The 25,777-nt window shown below is 42.2% G+C and overlaps 1 protein-coding gene across 1 annotated transcript in view; it reads left to right on the forward strand.

The window, feature by feature from the left end:
* The window catches only part of HEPACAM2 (HEPACAM family member 2), a 144,180-nt gene that overhangs the window by 77,197 nt on the left and 41,206 nt on the right, over nucleotides 1–25,777 (forward strand). The window contains 2 exon segments of the mRNA XM_030200453.1: nucleotides 21,707–21,917; nucleotides 21,919–22,001. Of these exon segments, the coding sequence (XP_030056313.1) occupies nucleotides 21,707–21,917; nucleotides 21,919–22,001 (294 nt within the window).

Below are 25,777 nucleotides of genomic sequence, written 5' to 3' on the forward strand. Positions count from 1 at the left end.
TAAAGCTAATACAGCAGAAAAACCTACAAGAGATATTGGGGAAGAGTAGGAATGGACGGAAGGATTAGGGAAACCTGGAGGGAAGGGGAATTTCTTACCCACTTTCCCATTACAATGCTCAACATGAAATAACAATAAAAACCTACAACAACTTACTTAGGTCCTTTTTTACCAGACCGCACTAGCGATTCCCATTAGCTTTGTCAGCATTGCTGCACCAGGGATCGCTAGCACAGTTTAGTAAAAGAGGCCCTTAATCTTCATTCATTAAAAATAAAATGATTGATCAATAAATTAAACACAAATTAAAACTGCAGAACCAAAATAAGGGACTTTGGGTAGGAAGGCTGAATATCAGCTGGTTGGCTAGTACCTGGACATTCAATAGCAGTGACTGGCTTTGGCCATTGAGTTTGGCCTTTTGTGATTACTAAGAATCTGAAGACCTTAATCCATAATTTAGTTCTTAATCAAATGGATTATTGTAATTCCATTGTGTTAGGTGCTAAATTGTTCCAGATTAAACATGTTCCACTAGTCCCAAATACTGCTGTCAGATTACTTTATAATGCTAAAAGGTATGATCATGTACCCTACCTCTAAAGAACAACACTGGCTTCCAATTAAATATTGTGCTCATTTCAAAATTTGTATTCTCACTCACTCACTGAGCCTTTTACTCTTCATCACTAGCATTTATCGCTAATTTTATGACATCTTCCATCTTGGCCCACGCCCTTAGGACTTCACAGGCTGGTTACTTATCTATCCCATCAGTTAACAAAAAGCCAGTCTCCAATCTACTCAGTATGCTGCCCTTTTCAATTTGGCCCTAACTATCTGGAATTCAATGCCTCTATATCTTTGGCTTAAATCCTCTGATCAGCTTTTTAAATTCGGTATCTTTGGTCTTGCTTTAGGTGTGGGAGGGAGGGGAACAGAATAGTAGAGCTGAAGCAGTCATATGGAACTTTCCATGATGGAACCCATGCGCTTTTAGCAGTGTTGGCCTGGCTGCATTATAACCCCTGACCTCCTGCCCCTTCTTTTGCCTCTTTCTGTTGTAGTCTCTCCTACCTCCTTATTTGCTCTATGTGATGTTCAGTTTATGTGACATGCGATATGGGGTTTTTTTTGTACTTTGTGAACTGTCTTAATATGAACATATAGGTGGTATATCAAATGCAATAAAACTAAAGATATCTTAGACCTGTGGCCGCCCATAAGTTAGGACTTCCTGCCCCTGCTACGGCTCATCTGGTAGCAACATAGGATAGTCCTTTCTTTTGGTTTGCCCCAGCACTTTGGAATCAGCTTCTTTTTTTGATTCAGGCAGAAATGTTTTGCAAAAAATGTAGCAAGCTGTTGAAAACTCATTTATTAAGGCTTTTGTAAAGGAGGTTCTAGATTCCTCTTGAGACTCGATGGTATCTGGGAGTGACTGTAAAAGAATGCATCAGGTTTCCTGGGGAACTGAGTTCAATTCCCACTGCAGCTCCTTGTGACTCTGGGCAAGTCACTTAACCCTCTATTGTACCTGGTACAAATAAGTACCTGAATATACCATGTAAACCGCTTTGAATGTAGTTGCAAAAACCACAGAAAGGCGGTATGTCAAGTCCCATTTCCCTTTCCCTGTGGATGTTTTTTGTTGTTGTTGTTGTTGCTTTTTATATTAACCGGAATTTTTCTCTGTTTTTTTTACTTTTTTTATAGCTATCTACCTGGACCTACTGTAGATTAAATAAATGTTAAAAGATAAACTAAGCTAATTTCTACGCTATATCATGGGGAAGGCACTTTCCAAAGCCATTTCAGACATTTTCAGTATATCATTGAAAACAGTGCACACTTCATGCAAGTAAAAGTATGCTTGTTGATCCACTGCCAATATATATTTATGTACAGTTAGCAGAGGCATTCTCAGGTGCAGAGTTAGAACAGGGATTACAACAATGGGTGTACTTCTGTATTTTCAAGCGTATGCACATTATGGTAGAAAGGAGGTACTTTTATAAGAGGACACTTAGCTCAAGTGACTTTTAAGTTGCCTATGTCAAAGCCACTGAAATAGATGTTGCTTTGTGCATGTAAAAGTTTAATTCGGTGCAGGTTTGTGGTTGTTGTTGGGAAATGTTTAGGGGGCTCACTTTTATTCCGGACACAGTGTAGAATGAGGGGGACAGTTTTCTCCCAATTGTCAGCTTATGATGAAAGTAGGTCCATTTTACATCCTCTTCAGGTGAGATTCCACACCAACAACAGCCCAGAGACTCTAATCACTTGCCTAGAGTGACCTCCACTCCTCTTTAGATAACTATGAAATTATCTTTCTCATTTCTTTAGATCTATCATCAGCTTTCAACCTTGTTGATCACTCTCCCCTCCTAACCCATCTCTCTGAAATAGGCCTTGATGGCTCAGTCTCAGTTGGTTTGCATCTTTCCTTCATGGACGTTCATTCGCAGTAATATCACTTTTCTCTACCTCATCACAACACTTTATTGCCAGTAGAGTATCATGGGATCCATTCTATCCCCTCTTCTCTTCAACATTTTCTTAAACCAAAATATAGGTATTAAAGCATATACTCAGCTTTCTGGACACCCATTGAATGGTGCCCCCTCCCCCGCTCAACTAGCATCAACTAACTACTCAGTTTCTTGTGGGGGGGGGGGGTGCACCATGCCAGAAGAATGACCTCCCCCCCCCTACTATATGTACTGAACAAATGTTTTCTAGATTTATGGTTTTGTTTAAGACCCACTTTTTCGGCTCTGAGGTACTCTGGCACCTGATGCTGTCCGGGACTATCCTGCCCCAACCCCTTCTCTTCTTTACAGTCTTCTCCCTAGGTATGAATGACTGCCTTTCCTATAATGAAATGGTGTTCCTTTCCTGCTCCACTGAAATTTTTATTGTATGATATGCACCGAATTGCAAGACAGATAATGCAGTATATCAAAGTCCAATAATAAGCAAATTTAATAGGAATGTGTATTCATGAGTGTGCAATGCAATACCACTGTGTATTCTACTTTACCATTTATGCACCTTAATGCAATACCACTTGTATTTCTCTATCCGGAAATGGCGATCGCCATTACGGCATAATGTAAGCCACATTGAGCCTGCAAATTGGTGGGAAAATGTGGGAAACAAATGTAACAAATAAATAAATAAATTAGTGGGCCTTAAAATATAATAAAGGCAGTTCTATCACCTAGGCATCCACATTTATTCATGCTTTACATGCATAAACATTTAGAATGCAAGCATTTGTTTACATATGAGTGCGCATACCTGTGTAAGTGCGAGCAGGGCTCCTAAGCTCTATTCTACAAATACGCGCTTCACTTACAGAGCAGGTATTTATTTGCAAGGGGGACATTTACAGAGGCAGGATATGGGCAGGACTAAATTACAGAATATTGTGCTGCATTTAAGTGCTTGCACTGACACTAGCTCTAGGGCTGGTGTAACTTGAGATGCCTAAATTTTAGATGTACTGATGTTGGGTTACATTTGAATTCCTTAGAATAGGCAACTACCATGTGGCCTCAGGGCACCTAAATGGAGCCACCCAGTTATAGAATTGTCATCTCAGGGATCAATATTCAAAGCGATTTAACCAGCCAGAAATGGCTCATGGCTGGTTAAATTGTCTGGGTCTAACCAGCCATTTTCACTAGCACTTAACTGACTAGCAGTGCTAAAAATATACAGTTAGTGCCAAACTGAAAACCGGTTATTTTGGGGGTGTTCTGGGGACGGAGTCACCACTTAGCTAGTTAAGTGCTGATATTCAGCTAGGTTAACCACATAAAAGTTGTCCCTGTCTTTACGTGGTAACCTATAGCTGGTTAAGTACTGAATATTGCATTTAACCAACTAAGCGTTAGCCGGCTCCATAAACCTGTAAATTCAATGCTGAAGCCCAGACATGGCAAAGCATTGAATTTCTGGGTTTAATGCCAGCAGCGGTCAGCAAAAACGCTGAATATCAGGCCCTAAGAAGATAATCTATAGAGGGGCACCTATTTTTAAGCACCATGATCGGCACTAAATGCATTATCAAATATTCTTATAATGTAATCTATACCATTACCTCTCTCAAAAGCCTGAACACCCTGCAAACTACACCACTGCCCCAAAATAATTCTCTGTGCATAACAAGTTCACCCCCAAAAACTATACTTGCAACTGTCCCAGCCCCCTAAACTTCCACAGAAAGGAAGATATTTCAAAGAGGTGCATCCCGTGCCTGTGCTTTTTGCTGTGTGGTAGGCGGATGTTAGTGGCTTAGCAAAAGATTCCCTTAATTTGGTTCTCCCATCTCAAGTATTAATTTGCTTAACTAATACAAAAGGTTATCAAGCAGAAAACTCTTAAGCATATCCTTGTTGAGTTTTCTATTAAGGTCAAGTAGACAACCTGTGGCAAACAGGAAGGTTAACAAGTGTGACATTCTAGTGCATATTCAGAATTCTTTTCTCATATTCTTGTTCATTAACAATCTTTCTTTGGCACTTGTTTTGCCTTATGAACCCATCAAGGCCTCATCTTTACTCATTTTTTTATCTATGCAAGTTTTACAAACATCTGGTGGTTCAGTAATTTTTTATTAGTTTTCCAGCTATGGCTGGCCCGTGACATATTTGTAACAATTCAGAAGGCTCCAGGGCACCAGGCGCCATATGTTACTGTTGTGGGGGAGTTGAGTGATAAAAAGGTAAGTACCTGCCATCTGCTAGGGAACAGGATGGCTAACAGTATCATGGTGACAAGAGCGATCAGCGATACACTCACAGCAGTAAATTCCTCCTGCGAACAGGTGATTTATTATTTTACAAGACATTTAGTATACATTTTACAGAAACAATAGAGTTGCTTCTGTAAAGAAGTATCGGGGAAAAAGAGGAAGAAGTTATTTCCTCAAAATGAAATCATTCTGTATTTTCTAAACTTGCTTTTTAATTGTTTTACTATTAAATAATATAAATTAATTCTGATCTCCTGTGTTTGATTTATCTATCAATCCAGGATTTGATGTACTCACCATTCGATATCCAGGATAGCACCATGGTGGTTTACAGTTCCAAACAGAATATAGTTTTGTTTTGTTTTTTTTCCTTAAAAAAAAATATGGAGCAATGCAGCTCTTTAGCTCAGTATACTTTTCAGATTTGAATTGTACTAGATTGTTTTTGTGCTCTAATGGCTCACCATAGGGTCTATTCAGACAGCATCCCAGCCTGATTTTCCCTGGTATACAGTGTGTACTGCTTTTCTGTTCCTATCAGAATAAAATATAACATTTTCAACTGCTGAACTATCAGATGTTGGCTACGGCTGGTTTACTCAGTCTGTGAATCAGGAATCATGTGACTCTCTGAAAGTTCTATGACACTTTTGCTTATTCTAAGAATAGAGTTAGAACTGAAATAGTAAGGTTAAAAAATAGCAGGGCTTTTTTGAGGGGGTACTTGGGGGTACTGAGTACTGGCACCTTTTCCATTATCTGCTAAAATTGACCCATGGTCCCCAAGTTATAATGAAAGAGCTCGGGATCTACACACCAATTCTGCCTTGCCATAGATTCTGTGACTGGTTGCAGGGGGCCTGGCTACTGTGGGGTGGGTCTGTCGTTGATCACCCCATTCCCGAAGGGTGGCCAGGCATTTGAGTACCAGCACCTTTTTCACTAGAAAAAATGCACTGAAAAATAGTATCTTCAAAGCATCAGTCCCTGAAGCTCTACTCACTGTTATAGGCCTACTGAATGATGAAGACTGAGCTTTTCTGGGCTGCAGCACTACTAAGCTCCATTTTTGTTGGGATTAATATAATATAATCTTGTCAATTTCATAGCTGAGCAGCCACTGCCCAGCTCCAGCAGCCCTTTAATAGTTACAGTAACTACTAAGATTTTAACCTCCTTTTGTATCTCCGCCATGATATGAGAATCCTTGACCCAGAAGCACAATGCAGGTGTGAAACCCAGTATTTATTTATTTTAAATTATTACTCACTGCCTGCAAGCCCAAAAACTATTGAAGTGGTGTATGATCAGGTACAGTATGCATTTTTCTGTCCCTGAAGGGCTCGCAATCTAAGTTTGTACCAGAGGCAATGGAGGATTAACTGCCAGATTCTATATATCGTGCCTTAATTTCTGTGTGGAAATCGAAGCATATTCTATAACAGTGCACGTAACTTAATTGGTTAGCTAATCAGCGCTGTCAATTGGTTGTTAACAAGCAATTATGAGCACTAATTAACATTAAGATTTACATGCAGAATTCGCTAAGCATATTCTGTAACGTGGTGAACGTAAATTCTAAGTTGCATAGTTGAAAATGGGCAGGGCCATGGGGGTTTCTAAAATCTATGCGTGTTGTTATAAAATACACCCGCTCTGCATCTAATTTAGGCATCAGGATTTACACCAATTAACAAGTGGCGTAAATGGCCTCGACTAAATTTGGTCACATTGAGAGGTGCTCAACATATTCTATACACCACGCAGAAATTTCAGCCTATTCTATAAAATTTAGTTATACTTCTAGGTGTATTTTTTTCCACGTAGAAGTTTCAGGTGCCATATATAGAATTTAGCCCAAAGTGACTTGCCCAAGATCACAAGGAGTTGCAGCAGGATTTGAACTAGACTCCCCTGGTTCTCCCCTGCACTAATTATTAAGCTACTCCTCTCCTACAAATGTGCTCTGCACTGCCCTGCACGTCACTGTTGAGCAACTGCAAGTTCATCCTCCCAGAGCCTGTGAGCATCCAAGAAACAGGATCTGGGATCAGAATCAAACTTGGATGAGCACCTGGTAGGAGTTTCTTCTATAAAGGACCACAGGCACCAATGTTACTAGTCTAACTGGGTATATAAGCATTTAAGATTTAGATACAAGCATTTACACTAGCCATAGAGCTGGTGTGTTAGCGCCTAAGTGCTGCAGATACTGGTGTAACTTACCAGTGGCGACCCTACCATTAGGCCAACATGAGGTGGGGGCCTCAGGTGGCACTCTCCAGGGAATGGCACTCTCCCCTTCCCTCCTCATCCCTATTCTCCTCATTTACCTTATTTTTTTCTTTTCCAAAAGTTGGCAGTAGCAGTGCCAACAGCAGTGATTCCTATAGGCTGCCCTCCCGCCCTCTTCTCTCTATTGTGGCCCGTCTCTTGACATAACTTCCTGTTTCCTCAGAGGCGGGATGCAGTAGAATGAAGCGACCAATGCCGGCGGCATCACAGCAGGGCAGCCTATGGGAATCACTGCTATTGCCGCCTTTTGGAAAAGAAAACAAAGAAGGTAAACGCAGGGAAGAAGGTTGAGGAGGGAAGGGGGGAGGGGGGGAGGGGCGGCATCTCATCCCTGCCTCAGGTGGCAGATTGCTTTGGCCCGCCCCTGTAACTTACAGTATTCTATAAATTATGTTTGTAAGTTTGGGCCATACCCATGCTCTCTTCAGACTCTGCCCATGAGTTACACCCCCTTGCAATGCACACTATGTAAGTTAAGTAGGTATTGTCCCAAAAAACAAGAAGGCAGCTGGTTTACAAATGCCAGACCGGCACCAGCCTCTTTGCTGTACTGCGTCCCACCTCTGAAGAAACAGGAAGTTACATCAAGAGGCATGCCGCAGTAGGGAGAAGAGGCTGGTGCTGGTGGCAGAGCAGCCTTTGGGAATCATTATTGCTGCCACTGCCACCTTTTGGAAAAGAAGAAAAGAAGGTAAACACAGGGAAGAGGGGAAATGCCGCTCCATGGAGAGTGCCGCCTGAGGCTCCCATCTCAGTTGGTTAATGGTAGGGTTGCCACTGCTAAAACATGTGCGTGTAAGTGCCAGGCATGACTCTGGCCTGCTCATGCCCTTCCCAGAGCCACACCCCCTTGCAGTTATACACTATAGAAACTGCACACATTTTATACAATACTGGCTAAGTGCAGTTAGTGTAACTGCTAATTAGTGCCAATTATTGGCTATAATTGATAATTGGTTTTACTTCTTTTTAAAACCAATTAACATCTAATTATTCAATTGTTACACATATAATTGACATTATTCTATAACACGGGTGTGCAACTTTGCGTGCTAACCCCTAGATTCTATATATGGTGCACAAATTTGGGTGCGCTGCTGAGATGAGCATGCAAATTAATTGGTTAATGAGCACTTAACCATCAATAATTGGGTGCCTTCAATAATTGGCACTCATTAAAATTTGCACATACATCTGGCTGCGCACTATTCTATAAGGCAGGGAGCCTAACTTCCATAGCGTGTATCCCACAAGGGGGCGTGGGCATGTCAGGGTCATTCCAAAACGTTCTGCACATAGTTATAGAATAGTGGGTCAGTGTGCCTTACTTGAGTGCCAGCATTTTCACTAGGTTTCAGCAGGCTTAATTTTGGCACCCAAAGTCTGGTGTGGGAATTGGCACTATGCACGATTCTATAAAGGGTGTGTTCCAGGGGCGTAGCGACGTGAAGCCACGGGGGCATGGGCCCCTGTAGATTTGGCCCTGCCCCCCGCCGCCAACCCCTTTGACCCCCCTCCCGCTGCCAACCCTCCCCCACTGCCGCCATCAGGTACCTTTGCTGGCGGGGGTCCCCAACCCCTGCCAGCCAAAGTCGTCTTCTCCGGCGCGGCCGCATTGCTGATCTGCAGGGCTTCTGTTTCTATGAGTCTGACATCCTGCACGTCAGACTCACAGAAACAGAAGCCTTGCAGATTAGCAATGCAACCGCGCTGGAGAAGAGGTCTTTGGCTGGCAGGGGTTGGGGACCCCTGCCAGCAAATGTACCCAACGGCAGCGGCAGGAAGGAAGGGGGGATCGAAAGGGTTGGCACTGGGGGGGGGGGGGGCAAAGATGGTGGTGGCGGTGGTGGGAGGGGGTCGGCAGTGCCGCGGGGGCTAAAATGTGCCCCCTCACCTCGGGCTCTGGACCCCCCTCCCGCCGAAGTCTGGCTATATCCCTGGTGTGTTCTCTTTAAAGATTAGCGCTTAGAACCAATTTTTTTGGTGCCCATTTCTGAGTGCTATTTATAGAATGATGGGGCATATGTATAGTGATTTTTGAATATTGATGTTTAATTTTAAAAAGCATAAGATGTTTCTAAAATCACAATTATGAACCATGGTAACCCTTCAACACAGCCAGTATCATATACTGGTTCTCCCTTTTCAGTAGGATACTGCACTGAGGGGCCCTTTTACTAAGCTGCATAAGTGTCTACACACACCAAAACGGAGTTACTGCCCGGCTACCACATGGCTCTTGCAGTAATTTCATTTTGGCGTGTGTCCAAAAAATAATTTAAATTTTTGTAGGCACGTCAAGTGGCATTTGACGCGCATAGGTCATTACCACCTGGTTACCCTGAGACTTTATCGCTAGGTCAATGGCTGGCGGAGAGGTCTCAGACCCAAAGTGGATGCGCGCCAATTTTGATTTTGCCACGTGTCCATTTTCAGTAAAAATTTTACAAAAGGCATTTTTTACAGGTGCGCTGACAAATGGAACTGAGCGCCCAAAACACACGCCTACACTAGCGCAGGCCATTTTTCAGCGCACCCTAGTAAAAAGACCCCTGAAAGATGTAAGTGCAGTGTGAACATATTGACCAGTACATGGTCCTAAAGCATTCTGCTCCAAAACAGTAGTCAGTCGTGTTGCTGAATTCAGATGTTTTTCCAATATGAACTGACGTTTGGCTGCAAAGTGCTTTATGGCACCAAGTAACGCAACACTATTTGTCACGTAGACTGTGGCATCTGCAGCAATTTTTGCATTTCACAGTAATTTGCATAAAAATGTCATTTTAATAAACTAGGAGTGGACTTAAAATCAAATTATGACTCATGAATGTGCAGTTTATTACTCTGCTTTCCATGGCCAATCTGCTTGTGCAAATGGTAATGTTTTTCCCAAGGGAAATGTGTGCGGTTGAATGATGAGTCTAGACAAAAAAAAGAGAAAAATTAAGTACTTTTCTTTTTGCATTATTGAAAAGGTTTTATTTGGAATACAAATAACAGTACTAATGAATAACGATGACAGAAATGGGCTTGTTCATATTGATTGGATTTTAAAATGCAAATGTACCTTGTTTTAAGCATTCATAGGATGCTTATGGGTTCTTTATCATGTTTCTGTTCCTAATGGAACAAATCTAATTGTTAGGGTGGTTACTACCACTGGTTTAAGCAGAAGTGGGCAATATTAATATTTACAGTAGAAATACTCCCTACAGTTCTTCTGAGTATGCCTCTAGGTGCCAAGGACACAGAAGCGGATGCAGCTGTTTGCAGTATAATAGCAGAACCAGTTTATGCCTTCAGTTTTCACTTTAGTTGTTTTATGATTTTAAAGTTTATCACACTAACAAATCATAAGATAATAACATCAAGTGTCTCACCGGGTTGCGGTATGTTACAGGGGCGTAGCCAGACAGCAGATTTTGGGTGGGCCTAGGCAAGAAGTGGGTGGGCACCAAATGTTCTCTCCCCCACCCCCACATCAAAAAAATATCTCAGTTGGTGGGAAAATGCTTCTCTCCAGTCTCCACCTTGGTAGCCTGCAGCAGGCATGCACTGAAAACTGAGCATGCGAAGGTGCCAGTATTGTGGACAGCAGCATTTTCATTACCATGTGCTACTGTTGGATGGGCCTGAGCCCTAAGTGGGTGGGCCCCAGCCCACCCAGGCCCACCTGTGGCTACGCCACTGGTATGTTAACCTAGATTTTTTAAAAATAAGTATTGAGATTATTCTAACTAAAATAATGGGGTTTCATGGATAAAAAAGGCTAAAGGGGAAGCTCCTTAATAGACTTGTAACAGGCAGGCAGGGTTCCTGGGACTCAGAGGATAGACACATTCCAGTTGTAGGATTAATGAGGATGCAGTATTTTATTGTAATAGACATGGGGATATCTTACAAAGGACAAGTGACACCTTCACTCTCGTTGAAACAGTACAGAGAGGGTTCAAAGTACAAGAAAAAGTCCAAAACACAACAAAAAGCACCAAGAGCCTTCAAAAACGGGACACAGTTCCTTTATTGATCAAAATCAATATTCCAGTCTAGACCCGACATGGGCCATGTTTCGGCGCAAAGCGCCTGCATCAAGGGTCAAATGTGATCAATAATAAAATGAGTATTTTGACAAAACTTCTTTGTTTTATAGAAGGAGTGCAATATGCTCTACAAAAAAGCGTAATAGGAACAATGAGTCCCTTTGTTCCTTAATCATGGAGCAACTAGTCTTTTCTGATTGGTAAGCCTGGTTTCAAGTGTGAAGTCCTTCCCGCAAAATCTCATTTTCTTGAAGCTTTCTATCCTGGACAAATGTTTCTGGCTGCACAATGGAACCCAATCACTCTTCCACAGCCTGGGCTCACCCTTACAAGGACAGTTATAGCAGACTGCTCCTCCTCCTGCTATTACTACTACTACTGCTCATTTCTATAGTGCTACTAGACATTGTGCTGAATATTGTAGGGGGCAACAATTTAGGGGACGTTTTTAGCTTGCGGTAAAAATCAGCTGGCAGTACACGTTGAGATGCCCATAGGAATGTAGCAGATGTCTCAGAGTTTACTGCCAGCTGATTTTTAACGCGAGCTAAAAAGGCTAGCGCAGCTTTAGCAAAAGTACCCATGGAATCTACACCAACATGGCCAAATTTAGGGGGTCTTTTACAAAGTCCATTTGAGAAGAACTGCATACTGAGAGTGCACCTACCTTTTTTGCCAGCAGTTTTTCCATCTGGGAAGTATACATCCTGTAATGACAATGTTTACATACTATGTAAGCCACAATGAGCATGAAAATAGGTGGGATAATGTGGGATACAAATGCAATAAATAAATAAAATACATGTGATTTGGTTTATATAAAATGACATGCCTGGTGCCTGACATACCTTTATCCACTTTTTGCTCAGTGGATAAAAATATGAGTGTTGTCAGACACTAGACATACATTTGTCCAGCATGTGCCAGTAAAATACTATTTTACTCATGAAAAGGGCTTTGGTTATAGTCCCCAAAGCCCATAAAGCAGCAAAGTTCAGGAATCAGTAGTTTTGCTTACCAGTATTCACCTCACAGTAGATTCCAAGCTGAGCAGTACAAATTCAGAACAGCTTTGCCTTTTCAGTAAGTTTAACCCTCAAATAGTTCAATAGATAAATTGCTTTAAATTTGAAAACATGGCAAAGTTCCTAAAGATGGTTTTGCCTTACAGCTGTATTCCTCCCAAATCTCTCTCCTCTTTCTATTGACTGTTGACAGTTTATCTAGGAACACCTCACCCATGCATCCTGCTTGGTTTCCTGTTCAGAGGCTGCAGGGCTTCTCACCAACACGGTCCAAACATATTTGCCTTTAGTTCCCCCTGAATGTTTCTAGTTTTCTTACTGCATAAACGAGTATGGACAAGCACTGAGTTGTTCAATCAAAGAGGTACACAGTCATAGTAGATGAATTCCACCACTTCAATCTGTTACTGGTGTAGTGGTATCCTATATAATAAAACACACCTCCAACATTCTGAAGCTGACTGCATGGCTGAGACATTCCTGCTCTCTGTATCCATCTCCTGAATTGACATCACGTACTTCCGGGTTCGTCACAAGCAGAAGTGACCAATCACACGAGGTTTCTCGGCTTCAGAATGTTGGAGGTGCATTCTATTAAATAGGATTGGTCAGTTCCTTGAAGCACAGCCAGAGCTCAGCATCCTGCACAGTAACGCTCAGACACCAGAGAGGGAAGGGGGGGCTGACACCAGAGAGGGGGGGTATCTCTGTCACACACACACTCTCTCTGTCACACACACACTCTCTCTCTCACACTCTCTCTCCCTCACACTCTCTCTCTCACATACTCTATGTCTCACACTGTATCACATTCAGTCTCTATGTGTCACACAGTCACTCACACACTCTCTCGGTCTCATACACTCAGTCTCACAGATAGTCTGTGTCTCACACACACTCTCTCTCTCTCTCGCACACACTGTATCTGTGTGAAACACACTCTCTCTATCTCTCTCTCTCTCACACTGTGTCTCACATACGCACTTGCACACACTCTCATTCTCACACACACACACTCTCTCACAGACACACTCACACCCAGACTTTCTCTCTCACACACACACACTCGCACATTCACTCTCTCTCTCACACACAGTCACTCTCACATACAGTCTCTCAAACATACACAGTCTGAGGAAAACCTTGCTAGCGCCCGTTTCATTTGTGTCAGAAACAGGCCTTTTTTTACTAGTATTAAATAAAGTTGAAATGCGGAATGTGAAATAAAAAGGTGCAACTAATAAGAACACAAGAACATAAGCGTTGCCATACTGGGAAAGACCAAAGGTCCATCAAGCCCAGTATCCTGTTTCCAACAGTGGCCAATCCAGGTCACAAATACCTGGCAAGATCCCAGAAAAGCTCAATACATTTTATGTTGCATATTTAAATGGGCTTACATTATTTCACTCATAGCAATTAGCAACATGGTGGTGTGCACAGCATGCAATGGAATTAGTTTGGATGTATGTTTTGATAACTTGTTTTGTCAAATAAGAGGTTGACGTTCAAATAAAGTTACAGGTCCCCCCCTTGTTCTGGAATCTGAAAATGTTCATTTCATATTATTCCCTGTGTCATTTATGAGAATTTTCATTTTGTTTGGGCTTTTTGTATTGTTTTGCTATGGGAGTAATGTTGTTCAAAGTGTGCACTCTTCCAGAGGAGTCCACACTTTTCACAGAGTGCACACTGTTTCATAAAGTGTGTGCAGTGTTTCCTGATAGTGCGTGTATGTGGAAACTATCTGGAAAATTATGAACTCATTCTGAAAGAGCACTCCCTCTTTGCCAAAATGTGTGTTCATTACATAAATAGTATGCACTATTTGTGAAGAGTGCACATTATTTGCAGAGTGCACACTTGGAAGACCTAGAAACATAGAAATATGATGCTAGATAAGGGCCAAAAGGTCCATCCAGTCTGCCCTTCCTCAGCAACCACTAACTCCTCCTTTTCTTAAGGGATCCCACATGCCTCTCCCACACTTTCTTAAATTCTACCACAGTCCTCGTCTCCACAACTTTCTCTGGCAACGAATTCCAGAGTTTAATTATACGTTAAATAAAGTAATATTTTCTCTGATTTATTTTAAATTTACGACTTTGTAGCTTCATTGTGTGCTCCCAAGTCCTAGTATTTTTGGAAAGAGTAGACAAGAGATTCACGTTTACCCATTCCACTCCACTCATTATTTTACAGACTTCTATCATATCATCAGCCATCTTTTCTCCAAGCTGAAGAGCCCTAGCCACTTTAGGCTTTCCTCATAGGGAAGTTGTCCCATCCCTTTTATCATTGTCTTCGTCCTTCTTTGTACCGTTTCTAATTCCACTATATCTTTTTTGAGCTGCGGTGACTAGAATTGAACACAGTATTCAAGGTGTGGTCACACCATGGAGCGATACAAAGGCATTACAACATCCTCATTTTTGTTTTCCATTCTTTTCCTAATAATACCTAACATTCTATTTGCTTTTTTAGCCACCGCCGCACACCAAGCAGAGGGTTTCAACATATCATCAACGATGATGCCTAGATCCCTTTCTTGGTCAGTGACTCCTAGTGTAGAACCTTGCATTACGTAGCTATAGTTCGGGTTTCTCTTTCCCAGATTTGCACTTGTTCACATTAAATGCTATCTGCTATGTGGCTGCCCAGCCTCTGTCTTGTAAGTCCTTTCGTAATTTTTCCACAATCCTCTTGTGATTTAACAACTTTGAATAACATTGTGTCATCAGCAAATTTAATTACCTCACTAGTTACTCCAATCTCTACATTATTTATAAATATGTTAAAAAGCAGTGGTCCCAGCACAGACCCCTGAGGAACCCCACTATCTCCCCTTCTCCATTGAGAATACTGATCATTTAACCCTACTCTCTGTTTTCTATCTTTAACCAGTTTTTAATCCAATATAGTACACTACATCCTATCCCATGACTCTCCAATTTCCTCTGGAGTCTTTCATGAGGTACTTTGTCAAATGCCTTTTGAAAATCCAGACACACAATATTGACCAGCTTACCTTTATCCACATGTTTGTTCACCCCTTCAAAGAAATGTAATAGATTAGTGAGGCAAGATTTCCCTTCAATAGATGCATTTTGGCTTTTTCTCTTTAATCCATGTTTTTGAATATGCTCTGTAATTTTGTTCTTTATAATAGTCTCTACCATTTACCTGGCATTGACATCAGCTCACCGATTTATTTTTCCCGGATCACCTCTGGAAGCTTTTCAAAAAAAATTGGCATTACATTAGCCACCTTCCAATCTTCTTGTACCATGTTTGATTTAAAGAGAGAATTGAAAAATGAACTTGCAGAACTATTTTAGTAATATGTAATTTATCAGTACTCTGGAATGAATACCACCTTGTCCAGGTGATTTGCTACTCTTTAAATTTGTTAAATTGTGCCCATTACATCTTCCAGGTTTATAGAGATTTCATTCAGTTTCTCAAGCAGTGGGGAAAAAAAAAGCAGATGCAACTATGGGGCTCATTTTCAAAAGAGAAAAACATAACATAGTAAATCACAGCAGAATAAAGACCTGAACAGTCCAACTAGTCTGCCCAACAAGATAACTCATTTACATAGTATGTAATACTTTATATCTATATCCAAGTTTGATTTGTCCCTGCCTTTCTCAGGGCACAGACCGTAGAAGTCCTCCATGCACCGGTTTTATTCTCCAAATACCGGCGTTGCCACCCAATGTCCGCTAAGATTCCATAGATCCATCCCTTCTAAACAGGATTCCTTTGTGTTTATCCCACGCATGTTTGAATTCCATTACCATTTTCATCTCCACATGGGTGGTTCATAGTAGGTAGGGCCAAGGCCACCGAGGGGGGAGGGCAAGATTCCCAGTGTCACCCAGTCAAAGAAGTCAATGAGATTCGTTTGGCAGGATTTTCCTTTGGTAAAGCCATGTTGCCTCGGGTCATGTAACCCATTCAGGCATATTTTCAAAGCACTTAGCCTTCCAAAGTTCCATAGGTTTCTATGGAACTTTGGAAGGCTAAGTGCTTTGAAAATATGCCTAAATTTATTGTCTTCTAGAAAGTTAACTATCCTTTCAGCAGCGACTCCATTATTTTTCCTACCACCGACGTGAGACTTACTGGTCTGTAGTTTCCCACTTCTTCCCTGTCTCCACTTTTGTGAAGAGGGACTACATCCGCTCGTCTCCAATGTCGCGGAACCTCTCCCGTCTCTAAAGATCTATTAAATAAATCTTTCAGAGGTCCTGCCAGGACCTCCCTGAGCTCCCTCAGTATCCTGGGATGTATCCCATCCGGCCCCATAGCTTTGTCCACCTTCAGATTCTCCAGCTGTTTATAAACTGTTTCTTCTGTAAATGGTGCAGTATCCACTCCATTCCCAAATATTCCTTCAGCAGCCAACCGTGGCCCTTCACCAGGATTTTCCTCCGTGAACACCGAAGAGAAGTAATTGTTTAGCACATTCGCTTTATCCTCTTCACTTTCCACATAACCATTCTCATTATCTTTCAGTCTCGCAATTCCATTCCTATCTTTTCTCCTTTCTCCAATATATCTGAAAAAGGTCTTGTCACCTTTCTTTACATCTTTAGCCATTTTTTCTTCTGCTCGCCGCTTTCGCTAGCTGTATTTTCCTCTTCACGTCTTGAGTTTAATCAGATAATCTTTTCCGTGATCCTCTCGTTGCATTCTTTTGTATTTCTTATTTTTTCAGCTACTTGGTTGTTTACTTTCCCTCGCGTAAAGATAGTATCATAAAGCAGCATTTGGATGAATTTCTTCTCAAAATGTACAAATTGGTATTTTCAAAACCTATTTTGCAGGCATTTATCTATGCAATTCATCTGCAGTGTGTCTAAATCACAAGGGGCATGTCGGGGTGGGATTAGTTTGTTCCTAACACTTGGACATCTTATAGCAATAATGGAACAAAATTGAAAACATCTAGGGCTAAAACTTCAACATTTTGATGTAGACCTATTTTTAGAATGAATAAGGAACAAAAGGGTGCCCTAAATGACCAGACGACCACTGGAAGGAATTAGAGATGACCCCACCTTCCTCCCTCAGTGGTCACTAACCCCCTCCCACCCCACCAAAGATGTGAATAAAAATATAAATATACTTACCAGCCTCTATGGCAGAACTGGCAATAACATCTGAAGCTATTAGAATAGCAACCTGGTCCCTGGAATAGTGTAGTAGTCAATGCAGTGCACTGCAGAGAGGGGGCCCCAGGCCATATTCCACCCTAACTGTTATGGTGTATAAACTGTGAGCCCTCCCACATTCACCAAAAACCTACTGTACCCACATATAGGTGCCCTCTTCACCCATAAGGGCTATTGTAGTGGTGTACATTTGGGGGTGGTGGATTTTGGAGGGCTTAGCAGACAAGATAAAGGAGCAATGGTGAGATGTATACCTGGGACCTTTTATATCAAGTCTACTGCAGTCCCTCCTAGGGTGCCCCACTGCTCCCTTGGATGTCTGTGTGGCTAGCCTACTAAGAATTCTGGCTCCTCCTACATCCCAATGGCTTGATTTTTCTACATTTTTCACTTGTATGTTTTGTTTTCAAAAATAGACCAAAAATATAAATGTACTGAGCACAAAAACAACTGGGAAATGGTCATTTTCATTAAAAAAAAAAAAAAAAAGGCATTCTGGTGTTTCAAAAATGGCTACACTTCCTATTCAGATTCTGGACATTTAGGGCAAAACGCCCAAAGTCCGACTTAGACATCATATCAAAAATGCCATTCCACATGTTCTTTGCGTTGAAGGCAATTTTCAAAGAGAAAGCACCAAAATACTTTCACATTGGGAATTGCTGCAAAGGTATGGTCTATGTCCAAGTGCAGACCATTTGTAAACTTCCCTCCATATCTTTTATTGTTGCAATAGAAGGTTAAATGACTTGTCCAAGATCACAAGGAGCCAGAGTGAGTTTTGAACCAGGTTCTTCTCATGCTCAGTCTGTGTTCTAACCATTAGGCTACTCATAGTCATGGATGTGACCCCATAAAACCACACTCAGAGTATGAATCCCTTATCAGCTATTTATTATATTTGTTTTATAAGCTTGTTATGCTCATAAACTTCTAAATTACTGTATTGTAATGTGAGCTGAGTATCACTAGAGTGAGTGAAAACACTGTCCTGTGCTATGAGTAATTGGAACAAGACAACACAATACGTAAGTTTTGAGGAAGTTTATAGGAGAAATATTTCTTGGATAAAACTGAGTTAAAATGTGGCTTTTGTCTGCTCTCAGTTATTACAAATGACTATGTACATCTGAGGGTAGTGATTACATTGCTGTTGTAAAATGTTCTGTTGAAGATGAACTCTCTTGTTTTTTTGGTTGAATTTTTAAAATGAAAATACAGAGGCTCATTATCAAAGCATATAGACTTACAAATTTACATAGGTTACTATCAGGCTTATTTTCGAAAGAGAAGGGCTCCCATCTTTTGACACAAATCGCAAGATGGGCGTACTTCTCCCAGGGTCGCCCAAATCGGCATAATCAAAAGCTGATTTTGGGTGTCCTTAACTGCTTTCCGTCGCAGGGATGACCAAAGTTCACGGGGGCATGTCGGAAGCATAGCGAAGGCGGGACTGTGGCATGCTTAACACATGGGCATCCTTGGACGATAATGGAAAAAAGAGGGGTGTCCCTGACGAGCTCTTGGCCGACTTTACTTGGTCCATTTTTTCTTGCAACCAAGCCTCAAAAATGTGCCTGAACTGACCAGATGACCACCGGAGGGAATCGGGGATGACCTCCCCTTACTCCCCCAGTGGTCACTAACCCCCTCCCACCCTAAAAAAAAAAAACTTTAAAAATATTTTTTGCCAGCTTCAAATGTCATACCCAGCTCCCTGACAGCAGTATGCAAGTCCCTGGAGCAGTTTTAGTGGGTGCAGTGCACTTCAGCCAGGCGGACCCAGGCCCATCCTCCCCCCTGCCTGTTACACTTGTGGTAGTAAATGTGAGCCCTTCAAAACCCACCAGAAACCCACTGTACCCACATGTAGGTGCCCCCCTTCACCCCTTATGGCTATGGTAGTATTGTACAGTTGTGGGGAGTGGGGTTTGGGGGGCTCAGCACCCAAGGTAAGGGAGCTATACACCTGGGAGGAATTTATGAAGTCCACTGCAGTGCCCCCTAGGGTGCCCAGTTGATGTCCTGGCATGTGAGGAGGACCAGTGCACTACGAATGCTGGCTCCTCCCACGACCAAAGGGCTTAGATTTGGTCGTTTCTGAGATGGGCGTCCTCAGTTTCCATTATCATCGAAAACCGGGGACGACCATCTCTAAGAACGACCATCTCTAAGGTTGACCTAAATGTTGAGATTTGGGCGTTCCTGACTGTATTATCGAAATGAAAGATGGCCGCCCATCTTGTTTCGATAATACAGGTTTCCTCGTCCCTTTGCCAGGACGTCCTGCGAGGACGTCCTCAGGAAAATTTGGGCGCCCCGTTCTTATGCCCCCTCCACATAACTTTGTAAGTCTATGGGGCTCATTTTCGAAAGTAAAAAACATTCAAAAAGTGTCATAAAGCAGCATTTGGATGAATTTCTTATAAAAACGTCCAAATCAGTATTTTCAAAACCTATTTTACAGACGTTTATCTATGCAATTCATCTGCAGTGCATCCAAATCACAAGGGGATGTGCTGGGGGCATGTAAGGGATGGGATTAGGCAGGTTTAGGGCATTCCTAACATTTGGATGTTTTAGCCCTAGATATTTTTGTTTTGTTCCATTATGGCGATAAAAGTTCAACGTTTTGATCTAGACCTGTTTTTAGAATGAATAAGGCAAAAAATAAAGTGCCCTAAATGACCAGATGACCACTGGAAGGAATCAGGGTTGACCTCCCTTCCTCCTCCAGTGGTCACTGACCCCCCTCCCATCTCCTAAAAATGTGAATACAAATATTACTTACCAGTGTCTATGACAGTTTCAGATGTTATAGCTAGGTCTATTAGAACAGGAAGCAGGTCCCTGGAATAGCCTAGTGGTTGGTGCAGTGTACTGTAGAGAAGGGAGCCCAGGCCCATATCCCACTCTACCTGTTACACTTGTGGTGGAAAGTCTAAGGCCTCCCACACTCACCAGAAACCTACTGTACTCACATATAGGTGACCCCTTCACCCATAAATGCTATTATAGTGGTGTACTGTTGGGTACAGTACATTTTTGGTGGGTTTGGAAGGCTCACAATACTGTATAAAGGAGTAATGGTGAAATGTGTACCTGGGAGCTTTTATATAAAGTCCACAGCATTCCCCCCCCCCCCTAGGGTGCCCTGCTGTTCTGCTGGGATATCTGTGCGGCCAGTCTACTAAGAATGCTGGCTCCTCCTACATCCCAATGGCTTGATTTTGTGTGTTTTTCAATTGGACTTTTTTTCCCCCGAAAATTGACATAAAAGATAAATGCACAGAGCACAAAAACATCTTGCATATGACCATTAAAAAAAAAACAAAGATAGACATTTTTTTGAAAATGGCTACATTTCCTATTCGGATTTTGGACGTTTAGCACAAAACGTCCAAAGTTCGACTTAGATGTCATATCGAAAAAATGCCCTTCCATGTGCTTTGAAAATGAGCGCTATAGTCTTGTAACACTTCCCTGAGTATAGCCATTAACTGACAGCAAAGCTGAGTCAATCCACAGAATATTCATGCATTTCAGGAGTGGACTTTGATTGGTCGCATTAATAGCCCTTGTCCCAAAGACCAGTTTTGATACCAGTTGGATAGCAATAACCCAATTAGACGTCAATAATAAAAATTAAGCTTCCTACCCATTTCACAATATTAGATATAAATGAAGACTACCAAAATGAAAGGCACACTAACTTTAAAAAGGCAATATTATGGGTTTTTTATTCTGCTATAGTAACCAGCCTTGGAGAAGAGTTACAGAGCCAGCCAATTGAAGTTTGCATCATAGAAAGAGTGTAGATTAATAAGTATGTGGCGTGCTTTCAGATTTTAAACAAGGTCAGATAGTGGAGAGAAACAAAAACACCACACAAAGTGGTGTGCATTCACATAAAGGTCCTTTATTTAATTAATCACAGATCTGACAGTGGGCCATGTTTCAGCCTAAAGGCCTGCATCAGGGACCTACAAAGTCTGTGAGGATTATATATATCTTTACAGACCTCACATTGGTCTTTCTTTGGACACACAATATCATTCTTAGGGCCTCTTAAGTTGCGCTACCGATTCTCAGTGCAGCAAATGAGAGGAAGCCCATTCAGTTCCTATGGGCTTCATTTCATTTGCCCCGTGGGAATCGCTAGCACGGCTTTGTAAAAGAAGCCCTTAGAGACACTGTGGATCCCTGATGCAGGCCTTTAGGCCAAAACATGACCCATGTGATTGGATACCACTTTTTGTGGGGTTTTTTGTTGTTGTTTCTCTCCACTACTTGACTTTTTTTGGACTCATACGTGAAGTGTATATCTTCCTGTTTTTTGGCTATGCTTTCAGATTTTAACATTTCTGTGCTATATTATATTTCTGTTTGTTTTCATTAATGCAGATGGACCCTATGGCCTGACAGTAAATTCAGACAAAGGACTGAAAGTTGGGGAAGTGTTTACTGTTGACATCGGAGAAGCCATCCTATTCGCTTGTTCAGCAGACTCAAACCCACCTAATGCTTACTCATGGATTCAACGGACTAACAACACTACACACATCGTGAAGTATGGTCCACATTTTGAGGTTGTATCTGACAGAGGGGCCCATAAGCACAGATTATTTATGCAGCGCCTATAACAATGTGACCGGGAAACGAGGTGAAATGCCATTCACAGTTATAATCACTTCCATAGGTAAGATTGTTCATTAATCAAAAGATACAGGGGCCCTTTTACAAAGCTGCAGTAAGCACTAACTTGTTTTTACCACACTGAAAAATGGCTTTACCATGGGTGTGCTCAGACATCCTGGGGTAATTTGGGGATCTCTGTACGTTACCCATGTGCTAAAAAATAACATTTATTTTTAGCACTGAGGGCGTGTCTGGAGGTGGAGAGTGGGCGTGTTCTGCACTAATCCATTAGCCCTCGGGCATTACTGTGTGCTAACGGATTAGTGCAGGTGTAGCGCATGAGTCTCCACTGCCTACAAAATAGGTGATGGTAGGGGGCTCGTGCACTAATGGTCACGCGCTAATGGGGAATTAGCATGTGGCCATTAATATGAAAAATAGGAAAACCAGCCATTTTACCCCAGCGGTAAAAATGGCTTTAGTATGCAGGAATGACCCACGTAAGGGTGCACTAAGGCCACTTTTTACTACTGTTTGGCAAAAGAACCCACAGACTGTTAAATTACTAAATCTGATACACCATTAAAACCTGATGTGTAGTCCGAGGTACAGAAATTGTGAATTTCTCTGATAATAGATAATTAGATGGACATAATGGGACAGTTCTTTGACTGGGTGCTAACACTAGGTACCAAATCTGTGTGCGCCGAGTGCTTTTCTATAAAAACATGTGCCAAAGTGTTCTTACAGAATATTAGCATAAGTTGGCAGAACTGTACACACATTTCAGTGTACCCACTTGCACCAGGTCTATGGTAGGCAGTGTCTAAGTGCGGCACCTATGCACATAACTTACAGCATTCTGTAAGCTGTGCATTTAAGTAGGAGACATGCTCATGCTCACACCCCCCTTGCATTTATGCACTGATAGCTGTGTACATATGTTGTAGAATACTGCTGAGCACGTCTTGCACTGAAATTAGTGTGTTAGTATTACTACTACTACTACTACTTATCACTTCTATAGTGCTACAAGGCATACACAGCGCTGTACACCATACATGAAAAGACAGTCCATGCTCAAAGAGCTCACAATCTAAATAAGACAAGCAAACAGACAGACCAACTCCTGGCACCCTTTTATAGAGTAAGCGAAAGGGAATTATGTATGTATTTTTGTAACCTGCTTTGGGTAAAGTGGGATATGAATTTTTAAATAAATACATAAAATGGGATTTGATATACCACCAGTCTGTGGTTACAATCAAAGTATTTTATGTATTACATACAGGTACTTATTTTGTACCTGGGGCAATGGAGGGTTAAGTGACTTGCCCAGAGTCACAAGGAGCTGCAGTGGGAATCAAACCCAGTTGCCCTGGTTTTCAGGCTGCTATGCTAACCATTAGGTATTCCTCCACTCGATATATAAGGGAGAATAGGGGGTATGCATTCATTTGAAAGTGAAATGAAAAATGCAACAAAACAATCTGAATGAAATAAAGACAGCAATGAAATATTCATTTTTATTTCATTTTTTATTAAAGTCTTATGTAGCATTAAAATTTATGGGGAAACAGAATCACTGCATGTTTGTTTTTACATTTACATCCTGTCTCTTCCACTTGTTCCAAAAAGTTCAAAGTAGATTATAATCAGAGAACTTGAACATATATCTAAGAATTTACAGATAAACTGGAAATATCACAGCCAATAAATAAATAAAAATATACTGAGTTATAACAGTAACATAACATAGTAAGTTCTTGGATAAAACATATTTGCAGAACTAAGTAGATTTATGGCTTTTTTAAAAGCATCATAATTGGCCAGAGATCTTATCGTAGTAGATAACTCAGACAACCCAGTACCAGTAGAGACAGGGAAAAAGCAGGACTGATCACTTCCAAGCAGATTTTCAGCTAACCAGTCCCAGCTTGCCTCAAAGTGAAATAGAAATAGAAGATGCAAGAGACACCATTGTCAGTTACATGTTTGAAGGAGTTCAGAGAGTGAAGACACAAACTGTGAAGATCTTTGCTTCTAAGCTTTCAGAGACAGAGAAAAGGTGCTGTCTGTTCATTTAAAAAAGGCATTTATTACAAAGGAGTCTGGCCAACCTGTAGTGCTTAAACTGGATGCATCAATAGGTACCTTAAACTGAACTCAGACTTCAGAAGAAGAGAATGCAGATGTTCATCCTGCCATTCTCACTGTGAATTTTGTCCTGGAACCTGATCGTGATTGGGTACTGAAACTCTTTTTTTGTTGCCATAGAGATATTCCATTTCATAAAGGGTATGATACATACCTGTAGCAGTTGTTCTCCGAGGACAGCAGGCTGATTGTTCTCACGACTGGGTGACGTCCGCGTCAGCCCCCACCAACCGGAAAGAAGCTTCGCGGGACGGTCGGCACGCAGGGCACGCCCACCGCGCATGCGCGGCCGTCTTCCCGCCCGTGCGCGACCGCTCCCGCCAGTTGAATGACTAGCAAAAGATGAAACACACAACTCCAAAGGGGAGGAGGGAGGGTAGGTGAGAACAATCAGCCTGCTGTCCTCGGAGAACAACTGCTACAGGTATGTATCATACCCTTTCTCCGAGGACAAGCAGGCTGCTTGTTCTCACGACTGGGGTATCCCTAGCTCTCAGGCTCACTCAAAACAATAACCCAGGTCAATTGAACCTCGCAACGGCGAGGGTACAACAGAAATTGACCTACGAAGAACAACTAACTGAGAGTGCAGCCTGACCAGAATAAATTCGGGTCCTGGAGGGTGGAGTTGGATTTACACCCCAAACAGATTCTGCAACACCGACTGCCCGAACCGACTGTCGCGTCGGGTATCCTGCTGGAGGCAGTAATGAGATGTGAATGTGTGGACAGATGACCACGTCGCAGCCTTGCAGATCTCTTCAATAGTGGCTGACTTCAAGTGGGCCACCGACGCTGCCATGGCTCTGACACTATGAGCCGTGACATGACCCTCAAGAGCCAGCCCAGCCTGGGCGTAAGTGAAGGAAATGCAATCTGCTAGCCAATTGGAGATGGTGCGTTTCCCGACAGCGACCCCTAGCCTGTTAGGGTCGAAAGAAATAAACAATTGGGCGGACTGTCTGTTGGGCTGTGTCCGCTCCAAGTAGAAGGCCAATGCTCTCTTGCAGTCCAATGTGTGCAACTGACGTTCAGCAGGGCGGGTATGCGGCCTGGGGAAGAATGTTGGCAAGACAATTGACTGGTTAAGATGGAACTCCGACACCACCTTCGGCAGGAACTTTGGGTGAGTGCGGAGCACTACTCTGTTGTGATGAAATTTAGTATATGGAGCATGAGCTACTAGGGCTTGAAGCTCACTGACCCTACGAGCTGAAGTAACTGCCACCAAGAAAATGACCTTCCAGGTCAAGTACTTCAGATGGCAGGTATTCAGTGGCTCAAAAGGAGGTTTCATCAGCTGGGTGAGGACGACGTTGAGATCCCATGACACAGTAGGAGGCTTGATAGGGGGCTTTGACAAAAGCAAGCCTCTCATGAATCGAACGACTAAAGGCTCTCCAGAGATGGCTTTACCTTCCACACGATAATGGTAAGCACTAATCGCACTAAGGTGATTCCTTACTGAGTTGGTCTTGAGGCCAGACTCTGATAAGTGCAGAAGGTATTCAAGCAGGTTCTGCGCAGGGCAAGAGCGAGGTTCTAGGGCCTTGCTCTCACACCAAACGACAAACCTCCTCCACTTGAAAAAGTAACTCTTTTTAGTGGAATCCTTCCTAGAGGCAAGCAAGACCCGGGAGACACCCTCAGACAGACCCAACGCAGCGAAGTCTACGCCCT

This window comes from Microcaecilia unicolor, chromosome 1 (genome assembly GCF_901765095.1).
Source record: "Microcaecilia unicolor chromosome 1, aMicUni1.1, whole genome shotgun sequence".
NCBI classification, from domain to species: Eukaryota; Metazoa; Chordata; class Amphibia; order Gymnophiona; family Siphonopidae; genus Microcaecilia; species Microcaecilia unicolor.